The sequence below is a fragment of the Biomphalaria glabrata genome, chromosome 6 (genome assembly GCF_947242115.1).
Source record: "Biomphalaria glabrata chromosome 6, xgBioGlab47.1, whole genome shotgun sequence".
In the NCBI taxonomy this organism is placed as follows: domain Eukaryota; kingdom Metazoa; phylum Mollusca; class Gastropoda; family Planorbidae; genus Biomphalaria; species Biomphalaria glabrata.
Genome location: NC_074716.1, coordinates 44,482,870 through 44,510,043, shown reverse-complemented (window position 1 = coordinate 44,510,043; position 27,174 = coordinate 44,482,870). Strand labels below are relative to the sequence as shown.

Sequence of the window (27,174 nt, the reverse complement as noted above, 5' to 3'; positions counted from 1 at the left end):
AGACCTCTTTGTTTTGTTTTTGAAGTTGCAGCACGGAAACCTTCACCCTCTCTCTCTCTCTCTCTCTCTCTCTCTCTCTCTCTCTCTCTCTCTCAGTTTGTTTTAACCAGATTGCAGTCTGAATATACTTTGAACACTTAAACTACCTTCAGTTTTAAGTGGACCGTTCGAATGGTGAAAGCTACAAAAGTGAAGTCCAAAGTCACTAATACACAGATTCTTTCTCTCTCGGGTACACACACACACACACATATATATATAGATATGTCGATATACTTTAGCAAGTGTCATTTTAAAGTTTTAACTACTTGACGGATGTAGTCTCCCCCCCTCTCCCCAAACAACTGTTGTGAACTAGTTAGTCATACCTCGCTCGATGAGGAAGTTAGTCAGCGTATACATGGGTGTAAAAATATTGACTTTGTCCAATATATTAACAATGTTAGTAAGTTTAACCTTCCCTAAAAAAAAAAAAAACACAGACACACACATTAGCATCAATACATTGTTAAGTAAGACGCTCAACAACTGAGCTACGACTATCAAATCTCTCACAATTGAACTCCATTTTAAAAGCACTCAACGCTAGACATGACATGAACACGCATGGCATTGGTGAGACTCATATTACAGCGAAAGACAGTATAAAGTTTTTTTAAGCCCAGGCGTGGACAAACATATGACAATGATTATTTCTTTGTAAAGTGACACTTTATAATGGAAAGGTTTTGCTTGAGTGACTATAATCATGTGAGACTTTCTAATATAGAATCTAATTTTATGTCTTTTCAACTGCTACGTAGTTTAGTATAGGATATTTGGTCTGAACATTTTTTTTTATCCTGTTCCATTTGCTACGGAGCTTATATCAACTCACTCTGTCTGTCTTGTTTGTGTGTGTGTCTGTCTGGCCAAAAGTTTGTACACGTTATTTCTCCGACACACCATCTCGGATCAAGCTGAAATTAGGCACTATTATTTCTTTTACCTTACAACACAAGAATCAATAAAAAAAAAACTTCATTTAGTTAATTTACTATTGGTAATAAATTAATTTGTTTGGTATCTTATACAAGGGAAAGAAATAGTACTGAAGTGGTGGTATAAGCTGAATTAATCCTCTTTATATTAGGCTCCGTCTGAGGCTTAGTAAACACAAACATGAAATAGAAACAATAGATAACTTTACAATCTTTCATGTCCATAGACTACGCTAGCAGAGTGGTTACCGCCTTGGCTTGAGAAGCATAAGAGGGCTGTAGTCCATAACTTCGAATTCAGGTCGTTCCGTTTTTAAGCGCCCCCCGAAAGGGGAAAAGATGCTATTAGTTTTGTGTGAAATGTCTGTCCGTCCGTCCCGTTTAGATCTCGTAAACTAGAAAAGATAGTGAAAATTCGACATCATAATATTTTAGTCAATTCAAAGTTCTGAAGCAACGGCTACTTTTTTCTTTTCTAAAAGCGAAAAAATAATTTTTAAATCAATTATGCAAGCAGTTTTTTCATAAAAATACACTCCTGTTACAACTATTCACTATTAATATTAACAAACAAGGGAGGCTTTTTAGTAGGGGAGATGACCATTTACCATATTTTTAACACATTTATGCAAATAGTTGTAGTCTTTTTGTTAATTTTTTTTTTTTTTATATTTGTATTGCTACGTTATGTAAGTTCCGTCCTACTAACTACTACATTTACAAAAAAATTATGTTTACTTTTTTTTTAAGAGAAAAAAATCTATTTAGTATGTATATAAGTTGGACATAATTTAAAACAACAATTAATAAGGTTTTAATATTATCGCGTGAACTGGTGTGCTACATCGCCACCATGGAACAATAAACCAAAGGAATTTTTTTTTTGTCTAACTAAAATTTTTTTTTTTTTTTTTTTGAGGATTTGAATAAGAGATGGACCCTTTACAAAACAATTATTCATCATAAAACATCAGTTAGACCAGGTTCGCATTTAACCTTTTCACATTCACTTTCACCTATCCTTTGGTTTGCTGGACCGCTGGGGCATCACACAAGATCTGTCAACCTTCTTTATCCATTCTTCTTTGTCTTTTTTCTTTGATAGAATTTAATTCTGATGTTCTTTTATAAAAATATTGATACCTGCCTTTTTTAATACATTTAAGAAGCGATCACCCCGTTCTTTCTCCACCTTTCCAACAGGTCCAGACAAGTGATAGGTTTATAGCGCATTTAGAACGCTAAAAGCATGACGTTGCACTAAATAAAAACAATTGGTATAAAAAAAATAGTTCTAATTGCACAGATTTATTATTGTTAGTCTAGATCTATTACAAAGTTAATGACATGACTGATCCAAACTTATTGATACACATTAATATAAACCTTATTATAATATATTTTTTAAAATTATTTTTATTTTGTATTTTGCTTGTTGTATTGTTGGTGTTTAAAGGATCTTATAAAAGTACGGATGTAGGCCTATACTTACAATAGGGTTAAGTCAACTCTTGAAATACTGACATGATGCGACCGGCGTGACGTAGCTCGACAGACGGAAGTGCAGAGTAAGCGAATGAATTAAGTTTTAAGTACATTGAACATAGATTAGTTTGCCTTATTCAAAACTTGAGCTGCTCTCTCCACTAGGGCTTAGTGTTCTTAAAGAGTGTGACAGAGTACTCGTGGACCCTTGAGAGAAAGGGTTCATTCTAGTGGAATTAGAAAGGCTGTATTTTCGTTCATCATTAATGAGTGAGAACGACTTCACGAATAGCGCAGGTGAACCCAGTCTAACAAAGGCTATATTTTGTTGTTTGTTTGTTTTTTTGCTGCCCATTACCAAGAGAAGTGTGTAAAGTTCCCCTTTCAGATCCAGCTATCTATTGGTGCAGAAGATGTAATGCTCATCTGTTTCTGTGGCCCTCTGTTAGCGAGGGTGTCATGTGGCCCAGGACTATGCCCTTTACTTTTTCCTCAACTAAAGACAGGTACACAGTAGAACTGAGTGGACTCAGAAGTTCCCCTAAAAAAATGGCGAAGTTACATAATTCAGTCCTTCCCAGGATTTGAACCTGGAACCTCCCGATTCGCATGTCAAGCGCTTTACCGCTCAGTCTCCACCCCTCCTACCAAGACTAATAGGAGACCTTTATATTTTTAAATTCGTGTGTTTTCTAGTTCTATAGACCTTAACTTTTTTTTTGTTTTTCCGAAGTATGCATACGCTATTGTATAAAAAAAAGATACCTTAATTTTGATTATCTTTGGTAAACATATTTTTTGTAATGATCATTTCCAGTTCAAATTTGAAAGGGAAAATAAATGCTGAAATAATCGTGGATTTTAGGCTAAATCCTAAAACTTGTAATTAATTTTTTTTGCCTTTCCTGTTCAATAGAACCAATGTTCAGTAAAACTAGTGTGTTGGAACCACTGGTCGGTAGAACCAATCTTCAATGCATGTATATTAATACATTTAGTTAATCCTATGCTCAAGCTTAAATCTTCATTAAAATCAACCAACAGATATTGATGAAACCAATGTTCATTAGCGCCAATGTTCGGTAGAACCAATTGCCAGTTTAAATCTTCAGTAAAACCCACTATCAATGAAACGAATTCTTAACAGAGCCTGTGCTCAGTAAGACCAAAAACTGCTTCTAATTAAATAGCTTCCTGTTAGTTAATATTATTGGATCATTAGCTTACTGGCTGGCCATTAAATCTATTATTTGTTTTCTGCAATAAGATAAGATAAGAAATAAGATACTTTTTATTGGTCAAATCAAAGGGAAATTCAGACTACAATTGACCACCTCAGCGTAACTACTGTAAAAACACATTGATCTGTTCCTCTTTAAAATGTCATTTTTAGCGAGTACGTTAAAAAAAGAGAACATTTTCCTTTCTTTTATTATAAGCATTGCCTAATATACATATTGAACAGATCATACATCCGCCCCACCTTCACTAAGACAAATTATACGCCTATTGATGGCAGAAAAAAAAAGCCAAATTTTATTTCCCGAGAGAGCACTGTAGACTATTCGAGAACCACTAGACCGGGGCTACTAGGCAGAGATTGATGAAGGGAGATAATTTTGGATCGTTTCGCCAGTTGTCGTTCTTGTCACACCGTTCGGTACTGCACTGGTTTACCTTGAACGTGTAATATTTGCACCTAAGGGTCAGTTAGGAATTCAATGTCGGATCTCTGCCCTCGCTTCCATACCAAGGAGGGAATAAAATAGGCCTTAACAGGGGCGTTGTCCATTCCGTAATAAATAAAAAGTTCCTCCTCACAACCTATATCCCTGCCTCCGTTACTCACATCTCTTAATGTATCAGGAAGCATCCAACAATACCTTAACCCTTTAGTAATTCATAACGCGTCCATTGTGACCTTTGACCCTTCCACTATTAAAACACCGGCTTCTGCAGTTGAATGCTGTTGTCTGTTGCGATCAACATTGTTGCTTAAGAAAAAAGAAGACTCCACATGCTTTAGAAACCCATGGAAACATTTCGAGAAAATATCTCAACATGCAAGTTTTGTTGACTTTGAAAAGTGCTCGTCTAACTTTTGTTGAAACTTCTAAAACCTCTCTCTCTCTCTCTGTCTCTGTTTCTTTATTGCTTTCTGTCTTTTTTTGTGTGTGTCTTCTTTTCTTTGCTTTCCCTAGCTGTCTTTCTATTTCTCTCTCTCACTCTCTTTCACTTTCTGTTTCTTCTTCACTATTTTTCTTTCTTTGGTTTCTATGTTTCTCTTTCTTATCACTCTCTCTTCCTCCCGCTTTTCCTTTTTCTCCATCTCGTTATCTCTTTTTCTCTTACTTTCTTTCTCTCCCTACTTCTCTTACTCTCACTCTCTCTGTGTTCTCGAAGCTCTTTGTACCCTCTCACTTCACTGATGTGTCTGAGGAATTTGAGATGACAACGGAACAACGCTATTGTAAATGTCTTTGTCTTCAAGAATTTCTCTTCGCCGTCACCTGTCTCTGAGTCTGTTGGATCGTTAGGGCACCACGCAAGATTAGTCTCTCTCTCTCCATTCCTGTCTTTTGCCTTGGATAGAACCTCTTTCAATGGCAGGCCCGTCCATTCTTTTATGTTGTCTTCCAATCACTTTCTCTGTCTGCCTCTTCTTCTTTTTCCTGGTACTGTTCCTTGAAGGAAGGTCTTTGCGAGACCCGAAGATCCTAGAATATGGCTTTAGAGTTTTAGTTTGCGTTTTTTTTTTTACAATAGTTTGCAAGTCATCGTGGGGTAGTAACCCTGTCTCTAATCTTTTCGTTTGTGATGCGGTCTTTACCTTCTCTAATGAAAGACCAATCATACATGAAACATAGACCAATCATACATGAAACATAGACCATTCATACATGAAACATAGACCATTCAAACATGAAACATAGACCAATCATACATGAAACATAGACCATTCATACATGAAACATAGACCATTCATACATGAAACATAGACCATTCATACATGAAACATAGACCAATCATACATGAAACATAGACCATTCATACATGAAAGATAGACCAATCATACATGAAACATAGACCAATCATACATGAAACATAGACCAATCATAATATTTGGCAGTTTCAACGACATGAACACGCTACATTTGTCAATTCCTAAAGAGTTTTATTTGTGGACAGGAGGCTGTGATTATCATTACATTTAGTAATCATGCGTCAATAGAGAATAAAGTAGACTATCATATTTAAACACGCCTCTCCATTTGTCGTCATAATGTTCAGGCATGCGCACTAGCCGTGTTGATCAACACGCTGTTTTAAGTCGTTCAACTAGGGCCAGGTAATCAGAGACATTTTATCGAATTTACTAATTAATCGAGATAATGTCTGGTGTTGCCCGTGGGGGGGCTTCGCGTAAGGTGATGACGGGAAAGGGTGGAGAGGCTTCGGTGGGTGTCAAATGGGCGAAGCCCCTCAGCCATCGATCTATCAATTCACTTGCCACCACTCCCAGGTACTGTCCGTCCAGTCGTACATTTCGCCCCCTTCCCATCCTGTTGGTTGGTCAGGTTTGTTGACTAAAATCCCTTCAGGTAATGATCAAAACATGCCATACCTTTTGACGACAGTTTGAAAAAACAACAAAACAAAAAAAAAACCACTTCCTGAAGGAAACGATGAGGTTTCTCTTCCCCGCCCCGCTTCTCTCCCCCTTCTTTTTTTGTCTATTTTTCTTTGAACTATGAATAAAGCTTTGTCGTCAGGTGGCGCTGCACGCGCGTAAATGTGTTGGTCTGTGTTACAATTGCGGATGCAGACGACAAGAACAACAACTTCATTCACTTGACCTTCTCTTTGGTTTGTATACGTTCACAAGAGTATGTCTGAACTATATATATATGTATATATATGTATGTGTGTGAGTGTGTGAATACGAATAATCAAGAAAGACATGACTAATACAAACATAGCGAGCTGTGCTATCAGCTTTTCAAACATCCGTACGTTTTTTCCCTCTCACACCTTATGCCAGGTACATGACAGCGTTATGGGAGCCCATGACCTTTTGCTGCAGACAGTTTGTTTAGTGTGTCCTAACCAATTGTTTTGCTAAACTATACGTTCTGTTTTTGTTAGAGCGACTTCAAAGTCAAACTGTTGCAAGCAAAATGCTTTAAAACAAACAAAGCTATCTATTATTATTATTATAGCTTTTATATAGCGCTACTTTCATGCTTACAGCATGCTCAGAGCGCTTTGATCCAATCTCATTTGAGGACCAGTGGGGGGGGGGGGGGGGAGGGGGTATCTAGGAGTTGGTTTTCCGTGCTGCGTTTAGGCGCTCAGTAAACACAACTTTGCCCGAGTCGGGTGTCGAACCTCGAGCCCCTTCTAGGTAGCCAAGACAAGCCAAGTTCAAGCGCACTTAGTCTCTCGACCACGTTTCCCACTATAGGAAATAACTCCGCATTTACAACTAAATCTCTCAATCATGTAGAAGTTATTACCTTTATATCTAACTAAATAATAAATAGCCAATAATTAATTGACTAATTGTGTTTTTTATCTTCTTTAAATTGATTTTATGTTTTGTTTGTTACAATAAATATTTTTGTTTTTAAAGTTTCGACTTGATCCCATACATTTTCCTTGTTGGTATCAAACAAAATAATTACCTGTAATTAACTGAATGATTGGCATTTTTTAATGTTGATTTATTTCCGTCAATGCCAGTGAATAATTGTACAAATTTTCAACTTGATCTGATAATGGGTGTGGCAGAAATAAAGTGTGCAAACGTTTTTACAAGACAGAAAGACAGATATACAGAGAGAGAGAGCTGATATAAGCTTTGTAAATAATGGAGCTTTGTTACGAGGGCTTTCGTATGGTCACGTTAGGCTCCGTGCATAGTATATGCATGTTTCAAAGTCTTCATATTTCTAATTCTTTTTAGTTTATATTTCTCAAATTTATTTCACATTCAAACTTACGTTTATTGTTGTCATACCAAAAAAAAAAGGGGGGGGGGAGGGGAAGGAGCTTACATTTCAGAAAAGGGACTTATCTCTGTCACTCCCAACTGACGATATCAACATTGATTTGACCCGATGCAATTAAATTAATTTTTGTTTATATAAACTTTAATTTGTGTTATATAAAAAGAGTATACCTTATATAACATTTTCTGATTACATACCAAAAAGTTATTGACATTTAATCATAACAGGGTAGTGAAACACAAATGAGCAAAAGGAATGAAATTCTAATTTAAAAGTTCTTTTGTTCCTAATAGTATTTTTTAAAAATCCATAGCACAAGCGTTCCTTCTCAATAGAAAATAGCATGTCCTGTATCAATAAATTACCGTTCCATAAGAAAACGACAGCTCTTGAACGACACAGGGCAGGTCTTTTCCCCCTTGGTCATCTTGTCTAAACGTAGAGTAGCCCTTTCAGACCTTGCCATCTGCGCATGATGTGAACATCTGTTTCTACGACGGTCAACGAGGATGCTGTATTGCCAATACAAATACCAACTCCACGTCTTTCTTTAACTTACGCCAGGCACTAACCTAAACAAAACCACGAAGTAAAGAATCCAGTTTACACCAAGATTCAAACCTGAAATCTGTTCAAAAGCCAATCGCTTTACCACTCGCCGCTGGTCACCTTGTCTATGTACTAGGAAATGTCTGACCCTGGCTATGAAGAGCTTCTCTTTGTCTTATAGGCCCTCCCCACCTGTTGTGCAAAAACTCATTAATCTTGCAGAATGTACGTTTCTGCTAAAAATAATATAAAAAACAAACAAGCAATACTACTTAAAAGAATCAGGAAAACACAAAGATAAAGGTATGTTTATGGTAATTCTTAGTACATATAACTGGAAATAATCGTAAAAGTACTCTCTCTTTCCTAATATCATTAGAAGACTAACGGGTAGCATTAATCAGCCAGGAAAGCAATGACTAAGTAGAGTTTATAGGTATGTGTAGGACGCAATGATCTTTATTGAAGCCGAATATGGCCGGATATTCGGCCGGAGTTACTGTCCGGTGCATCCCTAATTACGAAGGACCATCTTGTGGTTACATCAGAATCTCACGCACATACATTCAGTAATAATAATGAAAATAAAAATGTTTTTGAAGCTTAGTGGCTAAACAAGTAGGATGGTAGCTATTAGAGATGAACCATGGGAAAGCAGAATTTTTGAGAGAATACGTTTTGTTTTTCAACAACAAAAAAATGTCCATATCTCTATAAGCTTTTCATGCATTTGTTTATTTGAAGTTTATGCCACGATCAGTCTGATAGCATTATTTTGTTTCACTTGAACAATATTGTTTAAATCAGATTGTGGCAGTCGCGCTGTTCACGTGCTCAACACATCACAGCGTACATTCAAGTCATGACACTGTAGCGCTCAACTGACATGTGCAGTGACTCATTCGATACTTGGCGTGAGGAGACACAAGTGTATAAATGAATCAATCCAAAGGTTTAACTTGATTGACAGGTCACATGATCATCTGAACGGATACGAAATTTTGGATAGATAACTAGGCCTTGACCTTGATGTTGCGTTTTTGTTGTTTCTGAACGTCACTTGTCTATTTTTCTATTACTGCTGGGCATCTCAGTGTTGGAGGCAAGAGCTGGCAAGTTTGTTTTGTTTTTAAATAACGGACGTAGAAACCAAACTGAACTACTGACCAGAATTTCACAGCCCACTAGAGCACTTGGAAAGCTCAAAACGGTTTGGAAAACGAAGGGATAGCCCCTCGACACTAAAATCAGACTGATGAGCTCCTTGTATGCTTGGGAATCTTGGGCGCTAACTGCAGATCTTGAGAAGATGACCCAAGCAATGGAATTGAGATGAGATTATATAGAAGTGATCCTAGGTATCACACACAAAGAATGCATCGTAAACGATGAAATATGGAACAAGATCATAATGGTACTTGGGCCCTTCGATGACCTGTTGACCGGTGTAAAAAAAAAATGGATTGTTAGTTGGAGATTCATTGTCAAATTAGAGCTTTCATGTTTTATCGCCAATCTGAACTAACTCCGCGCAACGGTGTTTGTACTGGCCACATGAAACCCTCGTCAAGCGTCAGTCATGGAAACAAAACAGTTGCATCATCTGCCCTGTAGATTGCAAGGTCTGGGAGTCTGAGGTACTTACTTCCACTGGTGTGTGTGTGCAGGAGTTATCTATTAATGGTGTTTGTATGTCTGGTAGCCACTAAAAGTTGGAGCAACACTAGTGTATCGCCGTACCATCACTCACTATCAGCAATTTATTAAAATGTCCTATTTGTGTGCAAGCAGTACTCCCCCCCCTCCTCCTTTACACCCCTCGGTGGTAAACGCTAGGTAAAGAGAATTAGTTGTCCTGTTGACACAGTGCACAGACAAGCAGAACGATAACTTTTACAATGGTCTGCCGGCAAGGGCAAACAACTCGCACGTGCCACTCGCACGAAAAGTAAACTTTAATAGCGTGTGTTGCGTCACCATGGTGATGGCGAGTAGATTGCTGTAGTGTTTACGTCACTACAAGTCGCTTCGTCATTGTGTCAGCGACGTACAAAGTCGTGACTCACTCGACTGTATCCTGTTTCGTCCTTCTCCTGTGTTTTATTCTGAATTGCTGCCAATTAGTGCTACCTCGTACTCATATCCATAACCCTACTAAGAAAACAAAAAGTATGAAACAATTATTTGTATTTCATAATGAGGCTAGTGCATTGGTGCCAAACAATTTTTGGTTTGGAAGGGACTTGCACATTTACGAAGCCTGTGCCTCTGGCCGCATTTGCATCAACAATTCGTCCAGTTCAACTTTTCCTTCTTTGGCATCGTCATGCATTGTAGGCTAAGTATCAAGGGGAAGTATTGCACTGCGTAACAGTTACAGTCCGTAGTTTCGGACATGATTCACTTCACCTTTACCTATGTTAAACCGCTGAGGAACCACATATGATCTGTCGACCGTCTTTCTCCACTCCGCTCAGTCTTTTGCCTTGAATAGAATCTCTTTCAATGATATCACTGACTTTTATTAAACGATACGGAAAAGCAGCAACAAAGTGTAAGGTTTAGAAGTAGGCCTATTACTCTTGTTTAAACTGGTTAGGCCCTATTTAAGTAAAAAAAAAAAAAAAAGATGGGCAGTTTTATACAAAAAGAAGTAGGTAGGTAAGGAGACACGGGTCATCAGATTTGGGAATCGGTTACGTTATTGATGTCGCGTTTATATATAACTGACTTGATACTAAGTTTTCTGTCCTTATGTTTAGGGTAGGCTATGGGGGCCCTGCGCTGTAGGTGGTTACCAAAGTTTTAGTATGGCTTATGGCATCTACATAACACAAAAGAACTTGTCATATGTCGAGTTATCGTATTCTTAAACACGCGGCAAATAACAACTAGATCTGTAACTTCAACTTGTATTAGGACCTGTACATTTATATAGTATTTAACCAACCCCACTGAGATAAACTCTACAGGTTTATTAGCATATAGACATCTATGTCATCCGCGATGCACAATCTGGTAATTCTGTAATGACACAAGATGCGTAGAAGTTGAGTTTAATCGGGTTTTTCTTTAGTGACGTGACGAGTAATTAAAAAGTAGGATTACGAACTAGAGAGAGTAACGGACAAGACGCCTTGGATGACGCTAGGCTAGTGACGACATATAGGACTGTGTCCTTTTTATTGTTTATTAAATAGTTTGAAGTTATCAGCCTGCGTTATCAAATATATTCATTGTTCAATCTGTTGTTGTGTCTTCAACGAACTCGCATGCAACATCAACATCTAGAATCTATAATTAACAAACAGACCATCAACACTTCATAGCCCTAGAGAGCATCTTCCATTATTCTTTCAATGATGATTTTGAAAAAAGTTGGTGAGAGTAGGTAGCCTTGTCTTACTCCAACTGTGGTTTTGAACCAGTCCCCAATGTATTGTTGAAGTACACCGCACTAGTGTCCTTCTTGTAGAGGTTCTGTCTTCACCGGCTCCAGATTTTTGTTTTAGGGTTAACTTCCGAAACCCCTATGTTTGGGTAATGCTGCAAGACAGCAGAGATTCGAAGTCAGATTTTCCTTCTCCTAGGTGTGTGGTCTCCTAGGTAGATGCCAGTTGCTGGCTTGTGCCCCTTCTCTTTACAGTGATAACTGTTCTGCAGGACCCAATATATATTGTGTGGTCTCCTAGGTAGATGCCAGTTGCTGGCTTGTGCCCCTTCTCTTTACAGTGATAACTGTTCTGCAGGACCCAAGCTTTCTAACCCAATATATATATATATTTCATATATCATGATATTTTTTTATATAACGAAACTAAAAATGAGATATTGCAGAAATATTTTTATTCATTTGTATTTGTTTTTTCCTCCGCAGGTTTTAATTCCTCTTGCACTTGGAGTTGGTAGCTGTAACTATACTAGCTCTATAAAAGACATTACTGTCACTTGCATATTTGATCCTAAGACAGTTAACTACACTGCTTCATTTGTAATTGACGGAGGTTATGACTTTACAAATACAATTCCTACTTCTTCTCCACCATTTGTCAATCCTATTTCATTTACCTACAACCAAACTGTGTCTGGACAAAAGTACAGAGTCTTAGTGGAGGAGGTTCACAGTGACAATATCAAAATTTTCATTTATAATGTGACTGTTGCAGTGGGTAATGTTGAAACTTTTCCTTATGTTTTTTTTTTTTACTTTGATTTATTATAATGTTCTTTTACCTTAAATGGTTTCTAAATGTCTGCAATGATTTAAAAAATTGTTTTAAGCAATTAAAAAGCAATTAAGAAAAAACAAATTATTCATAAAAATAATCTTTGTGACTTCAAGTTTTCCTCAACTGCCTTGTGGCGTGGTATACACCCGGGGTGGGCTATTATCTTGATGGGCTTAAGTTTGAACTATGCCCACTGCCATTTCCTGCTATCAGGGAGTTTTGGGTTATGAAAGCAATAGTCTTCAGTTCTGAAGTAACATACGAAGCATGTAAAACAACCATACAAATCAGTTATGGTTGTATTTGGGAAAATTTCTCAAAATATAATGTTTTGTTTGCATAACTATGAATATGAATAGAGATTTCTGTCCACAAACATGAAAAATTTTTTTTTTATTGAGGTCTAACAGCCAGTGGCATCTCTAGACAGGTGCGGGGGGTGCTGGCCGCACCGGGTGACACCCACCAGGGGGTGACACCCAAGTGGGAAAAATGCAATTTTCCAAAATGCAACTTTAAAAAAAAAATTACTGCCTTGAATTTCTCTAAAATTTAGTATCAAGATGTCCCAACCCTTTTTAATTTCATTCTATTTGACTTTATTATGTGTTGTAGACGCCAGGAGAAAGAATTTCTGAAGCTTAGAAATGTAGAAAACGCTTTGCCCCGAACAACTTTGAGTGAATTTAAGGCACTCCTCCAAACATCTGACTAGTTGAGTGGTGAACGTAACATATTTGTGTTGCAATGTGTTGAAAAACACATAGGCGTAAGCCTCACGCACGCCATTTGACGCATAAGGATGCAAGCTTTCTTCACAAAAATCAGTCTTAGGTGACTTTCACGGCCACTTCTCAGCAGGTGCCCACGAAATCCAGAACTTCTACAAAGGTGTGACGCCAGGTTAGATGTGGACGGCTATGTTTTGTTATTTCCTCTTTTCGGCTTTCATGTTAAGTCTGACTTTAGTGTTTTTTCTTGTCTCATGACATGTCTCACAATGTCAATGGACGTTCAGTCGCCACTTTCCTTAGATGGCGAATGCCTGTGTGCGAAACGATTTCTCTATTGGTAAAATTATCTCGGGAGAATTTCTAGGATCCTTCTCAGCCATCACTACTCAGCCTCTTTTCAACCTTCCACGACTCGAAGCGTAGATGGCTGTTGGGACAATGATTTTATTGAGTAGGTGGATTTTAATCTCCAAGCTAATTGATTTGTTTGTTCAGACAGGCCGTACTTATTGAAAGACGGCTCCTGCTTTCCAGTCCTACATGCAACACCATGATATATATCTCCATCGCTTGAGATAACACTGCCTAAATAGGTTAACTTTACTATTTGTTCAAGATCTGCATGACCAATGTTGATCGGGAACTGAATAACCTGCACCCTATATGTATAGCTTTGAGGGCGTCTTTATCTGTCATCTCGTGTATACATTTAATTGTATTTCAAAGTAATGCTATGTCGTCTGCAAATTCAACTCGGTTTTGTTTATGCCATGGGAATCCGAATGCAGCTTGTTTAAAGACATTGTCGATGGCTACAAGAAAGAGAAACGGGGATAAGATACACCATAATCTCATATCCATATCGATGTTGAAGAATTCCACCGTCTGTTGTGACACAACAGCTTGATTTTCTTTAGACATGTCGCTGAATCTGGACAAATTATTGCAAGATGCCTTACTCTCTTGCTATTTTCCAGATTATGATGGACGCTATCAAACTTTTTTTTTAAATCTACAAAACTGAATTTTTGTCCTTTGTTGGTATTCTAGGCTTTTGTTGACGAAGTTTCGCAGGATGTAAACCTGTTCAGTGCTTGATTTGTCTTTTCAGAAGCACCTGAGAAACACTTATATAATTTAAGACCTTTTCCTTAAGGAGCTCTTAAATAATCTCTAGTAAAAAATATGTTCAACTCAATGTTTCTCAATTCTATGATAGTACATTTTTAATTTATACAATAACATCCAAATCACAAGAAAGATGATGCCTATTATGGGCTATACCGACAGGATCAGCGTCTGGTCTTTCGACTCAGGACGGGACGCATCGGAGTGGTGCAACATATGTACCGGAAGCTCAAAATTGGAACCGGTGAAATCTTTCTCATGTGGAGTGTCACCAGACAATGCTGACCATGTCCTCCAGGAATGCTCTCTTTACCAAGAGGCCGTACAAGACCCTGGCCCCAAAACATCGCAATAAAAGAAAACTATATGGAGAGTACCCTGATTTGGAAACTATTTCGCAGTTCATCTCATATATTGGTTTAGTCATCTGAACACTCAAGAATAAAAATGAGAACGAAGAAGTTGAAGAAAATTTGATAAAATGTGAAAAACATCGACATTTTAAAATAGAATTGAAAACCATTTTTTGAGTATAAACAATTTTTTAATTAGCTTACAGTTTTATTGTTCAAAATAAAGAAAGATGTTTGTTTTTGAGGGGAAGATTATTTTTTCCTAGGGGGGGTGTGACACCCCGAGCTTACTGCACTGGGTGACTCCGACCCTAGTGACGCCACTGCTAACAGCAGCTTCTCTTTATGGTTTATAGTTACATGGATAAGAGTAAAATCAGACATTAAATAGGTCTCTCTAAAACCTTTTTTGTTACCCACAGCCCCCACCCCAGACGAATGCACTTGTCTGTCTGCCCCTCTTCCTCACCAAGCGTCATGTGTTTTCCTGTGTTCTGAGCTGCAGAGATCTAGCTGTGGTAGCATGTCCTGGCATGCTTCATCACTGAATGAAAGTGCAAAATAAGGAAAAATGATGGAATAGACCAAAATTGTAGTGCGAAGAACAACCCACAGGTTGAGAAAGGTTGAGTTACATGGAAAGGGAGGGGGTTAATAAGTATAATTCTTTCCTTCCATTAAACATTTTCATTTCTACAGTGCCATTGAAACCAGTCAATTTAAAAGTTCAAGACAGGGGAGAGGACTTTCTAACTCTGTTTTGGAATACTTCCTTTGGCACAGTACGTGACAGCCATGAGGTAAACAATTTTATAGCCAGTATGATGTTAGATCAATTATTTACAAGTCAGACACACTTTGGTTTGGAAGAAAAAAAATGTTGAAAAAGTAAAAGGCAATTCTTTTAACTGTTCACTTTCTTATGGTATCCAGAAATTTAACTAGCTACAAAATTAAGCCAATAGTTTTAGCACTAAGGCCTTGTAAAAGTACCACTTTAAAGCACTAATGCTTAGCAGCACTAAAGCCTTGTAAAAGTACTACTTTAAAGCACTAATGCCTAGCAGCACTAAAGCCTTGTAAAAGTACTACTTTAAAGCACTAATGCCTAGCAGCACTAAAGCCTTGTAAAAGTACTACTTTAAAGCACTAATGCCTAGCAGCACTAAAGCCTTGTAAAAGTACTACTTTAAAGCATTAATGCCTAGCAGCAATAAAGCCTTGTAAAAGTACTACTTTAAAGCACTAATGCCTAGCAGCACTAAAGCCTTGTAAAAGTACTACTTTAAAGCACTAATGCCCAGCATCACTAAAGACTTGTAAAAGTACTACTTTAAAGCACTAATGCCTAACAGCACTAAAGCCATGTAAAAGTACTACCTTATAACCCTTATGCCATGTAGAAATACTACATTGAAGCACTAATGCCTTGAAACAATAAAGCCTTGTAGAACAAATGCCTTATCCTATTCACACTAATGCCTTGTCTTGTCAGCTTCTTTAATATGGTGACCCTCAAAGCCCTTTGTCTTCGATTTAGCGTTTTTAGCGTAACAAGCTGTTATCTCTTTAGTCTCTGCCATAAAAAAATGGAACGTTTATTTTTCTAAGCTGGTCCACATGTCACTTTTAGGTTTAGAGGACAGTGATCTGCAGAAGCTAAGACAATCTAAACAAATATACTGGCCAACGTGGAACATTTCTATTTGATAGAGTTAAGACTGCTGCTTATTAAAATTTTAGCACATTATTCAAAACAATTCTGCAGCCATCAAAACTAGGCTCTTAAAACTTAAAAATTTACTTCAATTGGTGGTTTGTGTGGCCAAGGTGCAATGGGCCTGGCTTTTGAACTAATAGGTCCCAAGTTTAAGTCCCATTGAAAGGGAAAACTAAGATTTTGAACAGCATGATTTTAAGAATGCCTATGGATTGTACCCAATGTTAATGGGTGTATCACTTATATGGGGCTAATCATTGTGCAGGCCACATGACACTTATTAATTTTCAGCTATAAAAACAAAGGGAGGCATTGTGGCTGAGCATTAAAGCGATTGACTTCCAAATCCAGGGTTCTGGTTTCAAATACTGGTGTAAAATGGGTTTTTTACTTTTGTGATCTTTAGGTGAATCTCACTTTATTTACTCTAGAGACAATGAGCTTAACTTAATCTGTCCCCCCCCCCCCATTCCTCTTTTCATAGATAGCAGTGTTTGAAAGATTAGATTTTTCTAAGGCTTTTGACAAAGTCCGCCACCAGAGTTTGCTTAAAAAATTTAAATGTTTTGGCATTGATGGTCCATTGCATCAGTGGGTTAAGGATTTTCTGATAGGGAGAGAACAAACTGTAATAATAATTGGCTCTAAATCAACACCAACAACAGTAAACTCAGGTGTACCTTAAGGAAAAGTCTTAGGTCCTCTACTATTTTTAACTTACATAAACAATTTACCAAATTGCATTAGTTCATGAACAAAAGTCAGATTATTGGCATACAATTGCATAATAAATAGAACAGTAACAAGATGCAGACATTTTACAAAGAGAATTAGATGAATTACAGAAATGGAAATCAAATTGGAGCATGTCTTTCCACCCAGAAAAATGCCAGTTATTAAGAGTAACAAAAAAACTAAAATAAATTAATTCCACATATCTTATTCATGGTAAACCAGTAATACAGACTGAAAATGCAAAATACCTAGATGTTATATTAAATAAAAAAAATTGCCATGGAATCCCTACATTGATGAAACTATTAAAAAAATAAACAAAGCATTAGGGTTTATTAAAAGAAATTTCTATACATCAAATAAGAACATAAAACTATAATGTTATTTAACAGTGGTATGGCCATAATAATAGAATATGCATCCTTTGTTTGGGACCCCTCAACTCAAGAAAACATTAAGAAACTGGAATAGACACAAAATAGAGCAGAGGAATATTCACATTTAACTAGAGTAACACCTTTAGTAAAATCACTAAATTTAGAAAGCTTTCAGGATGGAAGACTAAAAAAAAATAAAGTATCAATTATACATAAAACACTGAACCATTATCTTCAAATACAAAAATAAAACCTAATAAAATACTCAGAAAGACACAGAGGTAAAGGCACATTCCTCATTCCATATGCTAGGACAAATTTGTACAAATGCTCCTTCTTCCCTAGTGCTATTAGAGCATGGAGCCAGCCAGGAAAACCAATGACTGAATGCATGACACATAGGACCTAATCATCTTTTAAACTCTATTACTTCCTACTTCTAGATGTATAAAATATCTTTAAAATGACTGTATTTTTTGTTGGTGTCTCTTTCTAATAATAATGTCAATGTCTTTGATTCTGAAGATTAACGATGACTCAAGTTGTGACCTGCATATTTTTTCTGCATTTCTTGCAGACAAAGCCATTGTCAGTTGGCGGTCTATTTAAGTTTCCTTTCCATGTTCTGTGCCTGTCTTCAATAGCGGCTTTTCTTTGAGTGTTAAATTGTTTTTCCAGCAGCCTTTGTGTGAGCTCTCCATCTCTTTCAGAGGCCATCTGCTGCCAGCTATTTTCCTCTATGCCAGTGAGGACAAAATGGTGCCTGAGTTGATCTTTATAGCACTTACAGGAGTCACCTCTGTTATGCTGTCCTAGTTTAAGCTGGCCAAAGAAGATCACCTTTGGGTTTTTGTTTCTAATTAGAGTCTTAATCTATATGAAACCAAAGTTCGTATATATAGTGCTGTTAAATTTTTTTTTTCGCTTACTAAGAAAAGCTAATAAAATCAGTTTTTATTTTATTTTCTGCATTTACATAGGAATTTTTTTCATACATATGCTACTCTAACCTAATAATTATCAAGCCTATTGTGGTTATCTAGAGCATGTTAAAATTTAATCTAAACAAACTCTTGTAATTATCTTCTTTCAGATTTATTATAGAAAAGAGAATGAGACGAATGCTGAAATGGTTCTTTCTCCTTCTGCTGACAATAAATACAAACTGACTAATTTGTCTCATGGAACGAAATATGTTGTATACATAGTGGCTGTAACATTAGATGCTAAAAGTCAAGAATCAGATAAAATAACAGAATCCACAGGTTTGTTTCACTTATTAAGTATTTAGTATAATTCTTCAAATTAATAGGCACTATTGGAGAAGTGTAAAAAAGTCATGGGTATAGGAGTACACTTTTATTTACAAAGGTATGTGCACTAAAGGTGTAATTTACAATTTTATGTGCACTATAGGTGAAGTCTACAAGCTCATGGGCAGAGGTGTAGTCTACAAAATTATGGTAACTTAAGATGAAGTCTAGCAGCTGTAGTCTAAATTGTTTAATAAATAAGCATGACATGTAACATATAACTAACTGTAGCCTATGGGTACAATAGTTAATAAGTGAAGAAGGGAAGTCATAATGGGCACTACAGATATGGTCTACAAGCTCATGGTCACTTCACATGTACCAGTAGTTTACAAGCACTACAGATATAGTTTACTAGCTCATGGGCACTACAGATATAGTGCACTAGCTCTTGGTAAATACAGATTTCATTTACTAGCTCATGGGTACTACAGATATAGTGCATTGGGGGATGGGCACAAGACTACTGTCAGAATGCTCACCACATGACCTGGCTGCCGTCCAGAAATTACTATCTTTACTTCTTTGACATGCCATATAATATATGAGAGCAGGATTCAAAAAATTTTCAGGGGAAAAAGGTAAAGATAAATGGGCAATACATATGGAGTTGTCCAGACTATAAGCACTACAGCTAAAGTCTGCTAGCATATCCGCACTATAAGAGGATACAAAAACTCACAGGGAGTGAATGCTTTAATGCTTTGTTTGTAGTTATGTGATAGATCACCTTCTTTGTACAGACTAATGAATCTCTTTAGTATTTATAGTTTTCATTTAAAAAAAAACAACAAAACTTATTTTTCAGCTCCTAAACCACCTACAAATGTAACTGCAGTGCCAAATGATTCTAGCAAAATTACCGTATCATGGTCTCCACCAGATTTATTCTTTCAGGTATGCAAAATAATACTAATAATAGCTAAATGACTTCACTATTTCAGTGTGAATTATTTTGATAAAATGTTTTCCCTGACAAATTTCCAAAGAGGTAGTGTTACTAAAACTAATGTAACATTTTTATTTTATCATATAATCTAACATATTTGATTTTATTTTAAGTGTAATAAATAAATAAAGAGAATACCCAGAATTTTTTTTTTTATTAAGTTAAAACTGAGGTCAGAAAAAGGAAATATATAAATAATTCATTAAAAAAATCGATATACTGAAAGATTGACCTTTTAATTATATAGTTAATCTATAAATATTGAAAAATAAGAAAAATAAACACATTTTTATCTAATATATAAAGCAGAATGTGAGGCGTATATGTATATATGTATGTATCCGTAAAGAAATCAAAACCTTTTGACCGATCTTGATAAAACTTGGCAGAAATGTTCCTTGGGTACTAACTTAGACTGTAGTGTATGTATTGTAGCCCTAAAACAAACTTAAGACGCTAAAAAAAAAAGTTGACCAGCTATATGAAAGCATTATAACTTCATTGATCTAGGCCATGTTTACATGAGAAAAGATCGAAAGGATCTAGATCTAGATCTAATTTTAAAAACTACACTTTGCACAGTTTTTTACTTTGACACATGAAAATACAAAATATAGTCCATTGATTTTATTATTTAATAAAATTAACCTTCAAATTTGTGTTTCAAAAGCATTTTTTTACATAAATTCGTTCCTTATATCTGCGAATGTAGAATTCCTGATGAGCATTTTTTCATTAGACAATACCGTAATGTTACATATCCGTCTATTCCTAACCTACCTAGGTCTAAAACTCTAAGCTGTTATAACTTTTCTTCACAAAGATAGTTGTATACTTTAGCACATGAGCATACTAATTATAGTCCATTCATTTCATATTTTAATCAAATTAACATTCAATTTGTTTTTTCTAAAGCATTTTTCATGCATTCGTTCACCCTAAAGCTGATAAGATATATTCTAATAGTTTCATTCATTCGCGTACATCTAATTAAAAAGGTCACGCATGCGCACTTGCAAAATGAACTCTATCCAAGCCAATATTTAACTAAGTCAAGATCTACATTATTCTTTAACACATGAACATACAAAATTAAGTCTATTCATTTAATTTTAATCAAATATATGTAGGCCTACAAGCAAATGTTTTTATTTGAAAAAAAGATTTAAGTCGATTAAATTAGCTTATTTTGACAGCACAATTCATACTATTTTTACATTTACGAATTCACTTTACTTATAACATTATTATTTCGTTTAATTGTTTACAAACCACTCTCAGTGACTCATCGTCAGTTATACGCAAACAAAAAAAACAGCATGCCGCGGGTAGCATATGTCTAGAATTGTATAAAAGATGAACATATGCACTAAGAAATTGTATTACAGGTATTTACATTTTTTGAGCCCTGCGAAATAAACTTAATAAATAAATAGGAACCACTAACACAAGTCTTTTTTTTTAATGTTTTGTTCCTGCATTCAATTTACAAACTAAATGAAGTACAATCACTCTCACATCTAGAAAATAAAAAAGAGAATTAAAAATTTTACCTTTAAAAGATAGTAAAATAAATATTATATACCAAGTTACTCGCTGAGAGTAACGCCACACTCACCAGCACTAGCGAAGTTACTCCCTGAAGAGTTACCCCACACTGAAAGAGAATTAGATTTGTTATATTTCTCCCTTGTGCAACAGACTAGAGCTAAGATTTATCCAACCTTTTTTTTTTAGACTTTGTGGCTTGGAAAATTGCTACAATGTTCTTGCATTTTCACTTTTCCTACCCCCTATTAAAATGCTTATCTTTTATGTGACTCTTAACCTTTGCTTTTTCTTACCCCAACAGCTGATTAGAATTGGTTTTATTGTCATGGCTTCATAACATATGGAGCATAACATTTTCTTTGTCCACCTTGTGAATGCTTCTATGAAAATCTTCAGCATTGACCGAGCCACCTAGAAGACAGAAGCACATGACTGAGCATCATGGCGTCACGCTGTGAAAACTGGCGCACAAATTGCTGATGAAAAGAGAAAAGCGCCAGAGAAGAAACGCAAGGCCAATAACACTTACTCCAGCTGGAATTAGCTGCCCAGTGTGCAGCTGAACATTTCTGGCTCACATAGGTCTCACCAGCCACATGAGGAGGCATAAAACCCCAGTGCATAGCCCTCAGCCTCCTGGATGACAAAGTGGTCATCATGGAACCATGATGGAGGAACTATATATAGAGAGAGAGCAAAGAGAAACATTTGTTCTTATAATCTCTGTACATTATTTCTGACATATTAAAGTACCCAGCCATCTCCTATTGCTTTCTTCATTGTCACATTTTTCTATTCACGTTTTCAATCAGTCAATGAGAGAATGTTTGATGCGCTGTTCCTATCCCTTAGTCTGTTGGACTGTTGGGGCACCATGCAAGATTTGTTGGCAGGTCTGCCCATTTTTTTATGTTGTCTTCCCATTGCTTTCTCTGCCTCTTTTTCTTTTTCCTGTTACTGTTCCCTGAAGGAAGATATTTGCGAGCCCCGAAGATCTTATAATATCATCATCATTCCTTTGCATACCTCATGGGACATAGTGCCTCAGCAAAAACACGCCACTCTCCACGGTCTCTTGACATTTTTTGATGGCTTCCCTGCTCTTTCCTGTCCTCTCATCTTCCTTGAGTATACAGCGTTGCCATGTGTTCTTTTTGGTCTTCCTCTACGTCTTGTTCCCTGGGGGTTCCACTCTAAGGCCTGCCTAGCTCAGCTCTGTTGTAGGTATCTTTTCTAAGGGTGTGACCAAACCATCTCCACTTCCTCTCTAAGCTCTGCACCTCTATATTTTTCTGCCCACTCATCTCCACAGTTTGGTGTTTTCTACTTTATTGTACCAGTGTATTTATAGGATATTTCTCAAGCATCTGTTGATGAAGGTCTGTACTTTTTTTTGTTGTTGCTACAGTTGTTCTCCATATTTCAGAACCATACAGTAGGACAGCCTTGACATTAGAGTTAAAGATTCTTATTTTAGTCTTGTTTGAGATGTGGGAAGATTTCCAGGTTGATTTTAGCTGTGTAAATGTCTGTCGCGCTAGATTTATATGACGTTTAATGTCTTCAACTGTTCCACCTGATACACTGACCACACTCCCAAGGTATCTACTTGGTCTATGGTCTGAGAATCCAGTTCTATATCTCCAATTTGTTTGTTGTTTACTTTAAGTAATTTAGTTTTTTTGGTGGTTTATTTTGAGGCCTACTCTTTTTCCTACTTCACTTAAAGCTGTGACCTTTTCTTGCATGTCCTGTAGTCTGTGTGTTAATAGGGCTAAGTCATCAGCGAATTCCAGATCTTCCAGCTTTTGTGTTAGAGTCCATTGGATTCCTTTCCCTAAATTAGAGTAGGCTTCTTTTGTGACCCAATCCAATACAAGAAGGAACAGGAGTGGTGAAAGAAGACATCCCTGTTTGTCTCCTGTTGTGACTGGAAATTCCTCTGACAGCTTGCCACAGTGGGTTACTTGGCAGGTGAAACCATCATAAAGGTTTATAATTATTGTTATTATTTTATTTGGGATCCTGCTATGTCTCATTACTGTCCAGATAGATTCTCTGTCCGATACTATCAAAGGCCTTTTCAAAGTCGACAAATGTTGCATAAAAAGGAGATTGCTATCGACACATTGTTCTACAATTCTTCTGAGTGTTGCTATTTGGTCAGCACAAGATCTCCCTTTTCTGAATCCGGCCTGTTCTTCTCTTAGGTGTTCATCGCATGCTCCCTTTATTTTGTTCAGTAGGATTCTGCGGAAAATCTTGCTTGATACTGACAACAAAGTGATGCCTTGTCATTTCTCACATTATGATAGATCTCCACTCTTTGGTAGTTTTATTAGCAAGCCCTTTTTTCACTCACCAGGAGGTGTTTCTGTTCACCAAATTTTGTTGAATAGTTTGTGCAGCTGGTCAACTATTTCACTTCTTTTAGGACTTCGGGTGGTATGTTGTCAATTCCAGCAGCTTTACCTGTCTTCATTTGTTTGAGTGCATTCCTTATTTCTTCTTTTGTTATTTCTTCTATGTTTATGTCTAGTCTTGGTCCTACATTTATTGGATTTAGTGGTTTGGGTCTATTGAGCACTTCTTGAAAATATTCTTTCCATCTTTCAAGCTGTTCATTTATTGAAGAAAGTAGTTTTCCATATTTGTCTCGTACCGGAACATTGCTATTAGCCTTTTTTGTACTAAGAAGTTTGGTGATTTTGTACAGTTGTTTTATATCTCCTTTACCTGCTGCTGCTTCTGCCTGTTCATCCAGATTATTGTAAAATGATCGTTTGTCTTGTCTAAGCAATTTGGTGACTTTTTGTGAAACTGCTTGGTAGTCTTGTATGGATTGTTGCTTGTGGGTTGTTGTTTTTGCTAGGTTAACTGCCTTTTTAGCGCATTTCCTTTCTTCGATTAATTTCCATGTCTCATCACTAATCCACTGTTTTTTCTTCTTAGGGTTAAGGCTTAGTACTTCATTGCTTGTTTCAGTAATAATTTCTTTGAAATTTTACCAAAATTTATCAATGCTTTGTTCGGCCTCATCTAGTTTTAGCACAGCAAATCTATTTTTAAGGAATAGTTGGAATTCCTTTTTAATCTGGGTTTTATGAAGCTTGTCTAGGTCAAATCTTTTTCTTTTGTTTATCTCCGTTTTATTGCTGGCCAGCTTCATTTTTAGTTTGGCAACAACTAGGTGGTGGTCTTAGCCAATATCTGCTCCTCTTCTGTTTCGTACATCTAGTAATGTGCTTCTCCAGTTCCGCCGTATGGTAATGTGGTCGATTTGATTCTCTGTCTTATTGTCTGGTGAGACCCATGTCACATTGTGGCATTTTTTGTGGGGGAAAATGCTTCCTCCTATCACCAATTCATTTAATGTGCAGAAGTCTGCAAACATTTCACCATTATTATTTATGGTGCCAAGTCCATGGGGGCCCATACTTTTCTCTCCCTCTCTCTGTTGTCACTTACCACTTTGGCATTCACGTCTCCCATGACGATCAAAACATCTCTTTTATATATTTTATCAACTGTACTTTGCAGTTGGTCATAAAAAGTATTTTGTCAGTATCACTTGCAAGGTTGGTGGGAGCATAGCATATAATGATTTGAATATTTTTGAACTTAGACAAAAATTTGGCTCTAATTATTCGTTCTGACACTGGTTACCATTCTAAAAGACTTTTGAAAGCTTCCTTGTTAAGTAGTAGTGCTACACCGTTTTCATGTAAGTCATCTTCTTTTTCCTTTCCAGAGAAGAGAAGGATTTCTCCTGACTGCAGTCTTGTTTTACCGAATGTGTTCCATCGAACTTCACTCATTCCCAGGATCTGTAGTTTGTAGTTGGCCATTTCCTTGGCAATTTGTGCACATCTACCTGGTTCCAGTAATGTCGACATTCCATGTTCCCAAGTTAAATGCTGCCTTCTGAATAGGAAATTTTTCTTTTTCATTGGTTTAAGTAGAGTGGTCGGCCTTACAGTATTCGCTCGGCTTTCCCTGCACAGCTTCATAAGTCTCCTTTGTGGAGCTCTTGCCTCTGACTATGTTTCGTGTTTGTGTTTTTGCTCTGGTTTCTATAACACTTTTTGTTTTCCATGGACAGGTTGTTAGCCTATTGCACAAACATATGTCTCAGGGAGGGGGATGCACCTTTTGTCTGGCCTCTTTCCTAACAGACCTTTCGGGCTTAGTAGTACCTGCCAGGAGTGATGAGCTCCCGTCGGTATAGCTCTGAGGGTCATTGAGGCACTCAAGCTGTCACACCACGGCAATGTATGTGCATAAGGTGACATACCTTGTAATATGGCCATATATTTTTAGTTTGCATTTTTTTTTACGATAGTTAGCAGGTCATCATGGGGTCCTATTGCTGCTGTAACCCTGTCTCTAATCTCTTGGTCTGTGATGCGGTCTTAAAATATGAGACCTAGGATCCTTCGGTAGCATTTCTGCAGAGCTAGAGAGGAGGATCCTAGTAATGGAATTGAGATGCTACTGAAGACTCACAAGCATATAACAATGTGGCCATGACCAGGGAGCACTATTATTGCTATTTAAAACAATTTTTCTAAGAATATGACTTCATTTTTTTATCTAGGGAAGTTATCTAGCCAAGTACACACCTCGTGGCGAACAAGCAGAGGTCAACATTACTGGCTGTACTAAATCATCTTGCACTTTCACTCCAAAAAATGTACCATCTGGTCAGCCCCTCTTAATATCAGTATACTCTTTAAGTCAAGGGATCTACAGTGTTGCCGCTTCTGTTAACTCTTCAACTGGTGAGTTTTATTTTCTGAATGCAAATTATTTTACTATTCTCGGATTTAATATCAGGTTTTCATATTTCTATTTGTACAGAGATTTTTCTATAAAGTTTAACTGGGCTTTCTAGAAGCCCCCTTAAAACGGAAAGCTGCTATTAGAGTATTAATCTGTTTGTCAATCTGTCATGTTTGGATCTCGAAATTAAAGTGCTGTCAAAAATGTAAATTAGCCATATTCAGTAGTGTGCTTAAAAAAAAGAAGCAACAGCTACTGAAGGTTTTCTGAAAGTAAATGTTTTTGATTTTATAATTAAATATATAACCTGTTTTTTTTTTAAGTACACAACCGTGTTTTAAGCAATATGCTCTTCCAATATCATGATTGTCCCAAGTTTGAACCCACAAACCATTATAACCTGCTGTGCACATTAAATCTCCAAATTTATTTGGCTTTGGATTATCCCAATATTCTGTTATATGAATTTTTAAGCTCAAATACAAAGCTCTCAAAATGCCAATAATACATACAAATAAATAAATATGTCTTTTGACATTCATAACACTGTTTTAGCATAATGCCTGAAATTTCTTTTTTACTTCTTGAGTCTTATTTTCTAGCAAAATTTCATTAAAAAAACAAACTTATGTACTGCCAACTTAGCTATTTGCATATTATTTTTTTCAGCACCTGGATCTGTATCTAATTTTCATGGTTCTTCGAAGGAAGCTGGGCTTGTTGTATCTTGGATAGCACCTATTAATTCGGAACAAGTCAGTTATACAATCAATGCCACAAACTTGTACAGTTTATTTGATTCTAAGATAGACAGTGAACCTGCTAACAATATAACCAGTTTCACCAAGGAAATTATGGGCTTAATTGGAGGCTCTCTGTATGAAGTAAAAATACAGGCAGAATCTACTTTTGCTAAAGGAGAAATCAGCACCAGCAATATTTATACACGTTAGTATCTTATTTTCGAAGACAATTTTTCAAAATGAACAGCCAATATTTGTCATAGACTAGATAATGTCCTTTGCCATAAGGTAGGGATGGTCAACTCTATCTTCAAATACTTTTGGTGCTTTGATAGGATTTTCAATAACAGAAGTATTAGAAATTGAATGAGTTAAAGTATGTAAAACTCCCATAGTTCAATATTGCAAGGATTACATGGATAAGTCTGAATGGTGACAATGGTGATACTATTAGAAAAAAAAGGTACCACAATCTATGGGGGCAGATGATGTAAAAGCTTATCTCTTTCTATGATAAAGAGCTCATCAGAGGTG

The 27,174-nt window shown here is 36.6% G+C and overlaps 1 protein-coding gene across 5 annotated transcripts in view; it reads left to right on the top strand.

Annotated features, from left to right (window-relative positions):
• Nucleotides 1–27,174, top strand: part of LOC106057486 (tyrosine-protein phosphatase 10D-like) — a 90,772-nt gene that overhangs the window by 11,475 nt on the left and 52,123 nt on the right. For all 5 annotated transcript variants that reach the window (XM_056031704.1, XM_056031706.1, XM_056031703.1 and 2 more), the window contains exons 3-8: nt 11,904–12,195; nt 15,170–15,270; nt 18,396–18,567; nt 19,424–19,512; nt 25,713–25,896; nt 26,567–26,845. In XM_056031704.1, the coding sequence (XP_055887679.1) occupies nt 11,904–12,195; nt 15,170–15,270; nt 18,396–18,567; nt 19,424–19,512; nt 25,713–25,896; nt 26,567–26,845 (1,117 nt within the window). The remainder of the gene's footprint in view (nt 1–11,903; nt 12,196–15,169; nt 15,271–18,395; nt 18,568–19,423; nt 19,513–25,712; nt 25,897–26,566; nt 26,846–27,174) is intronic.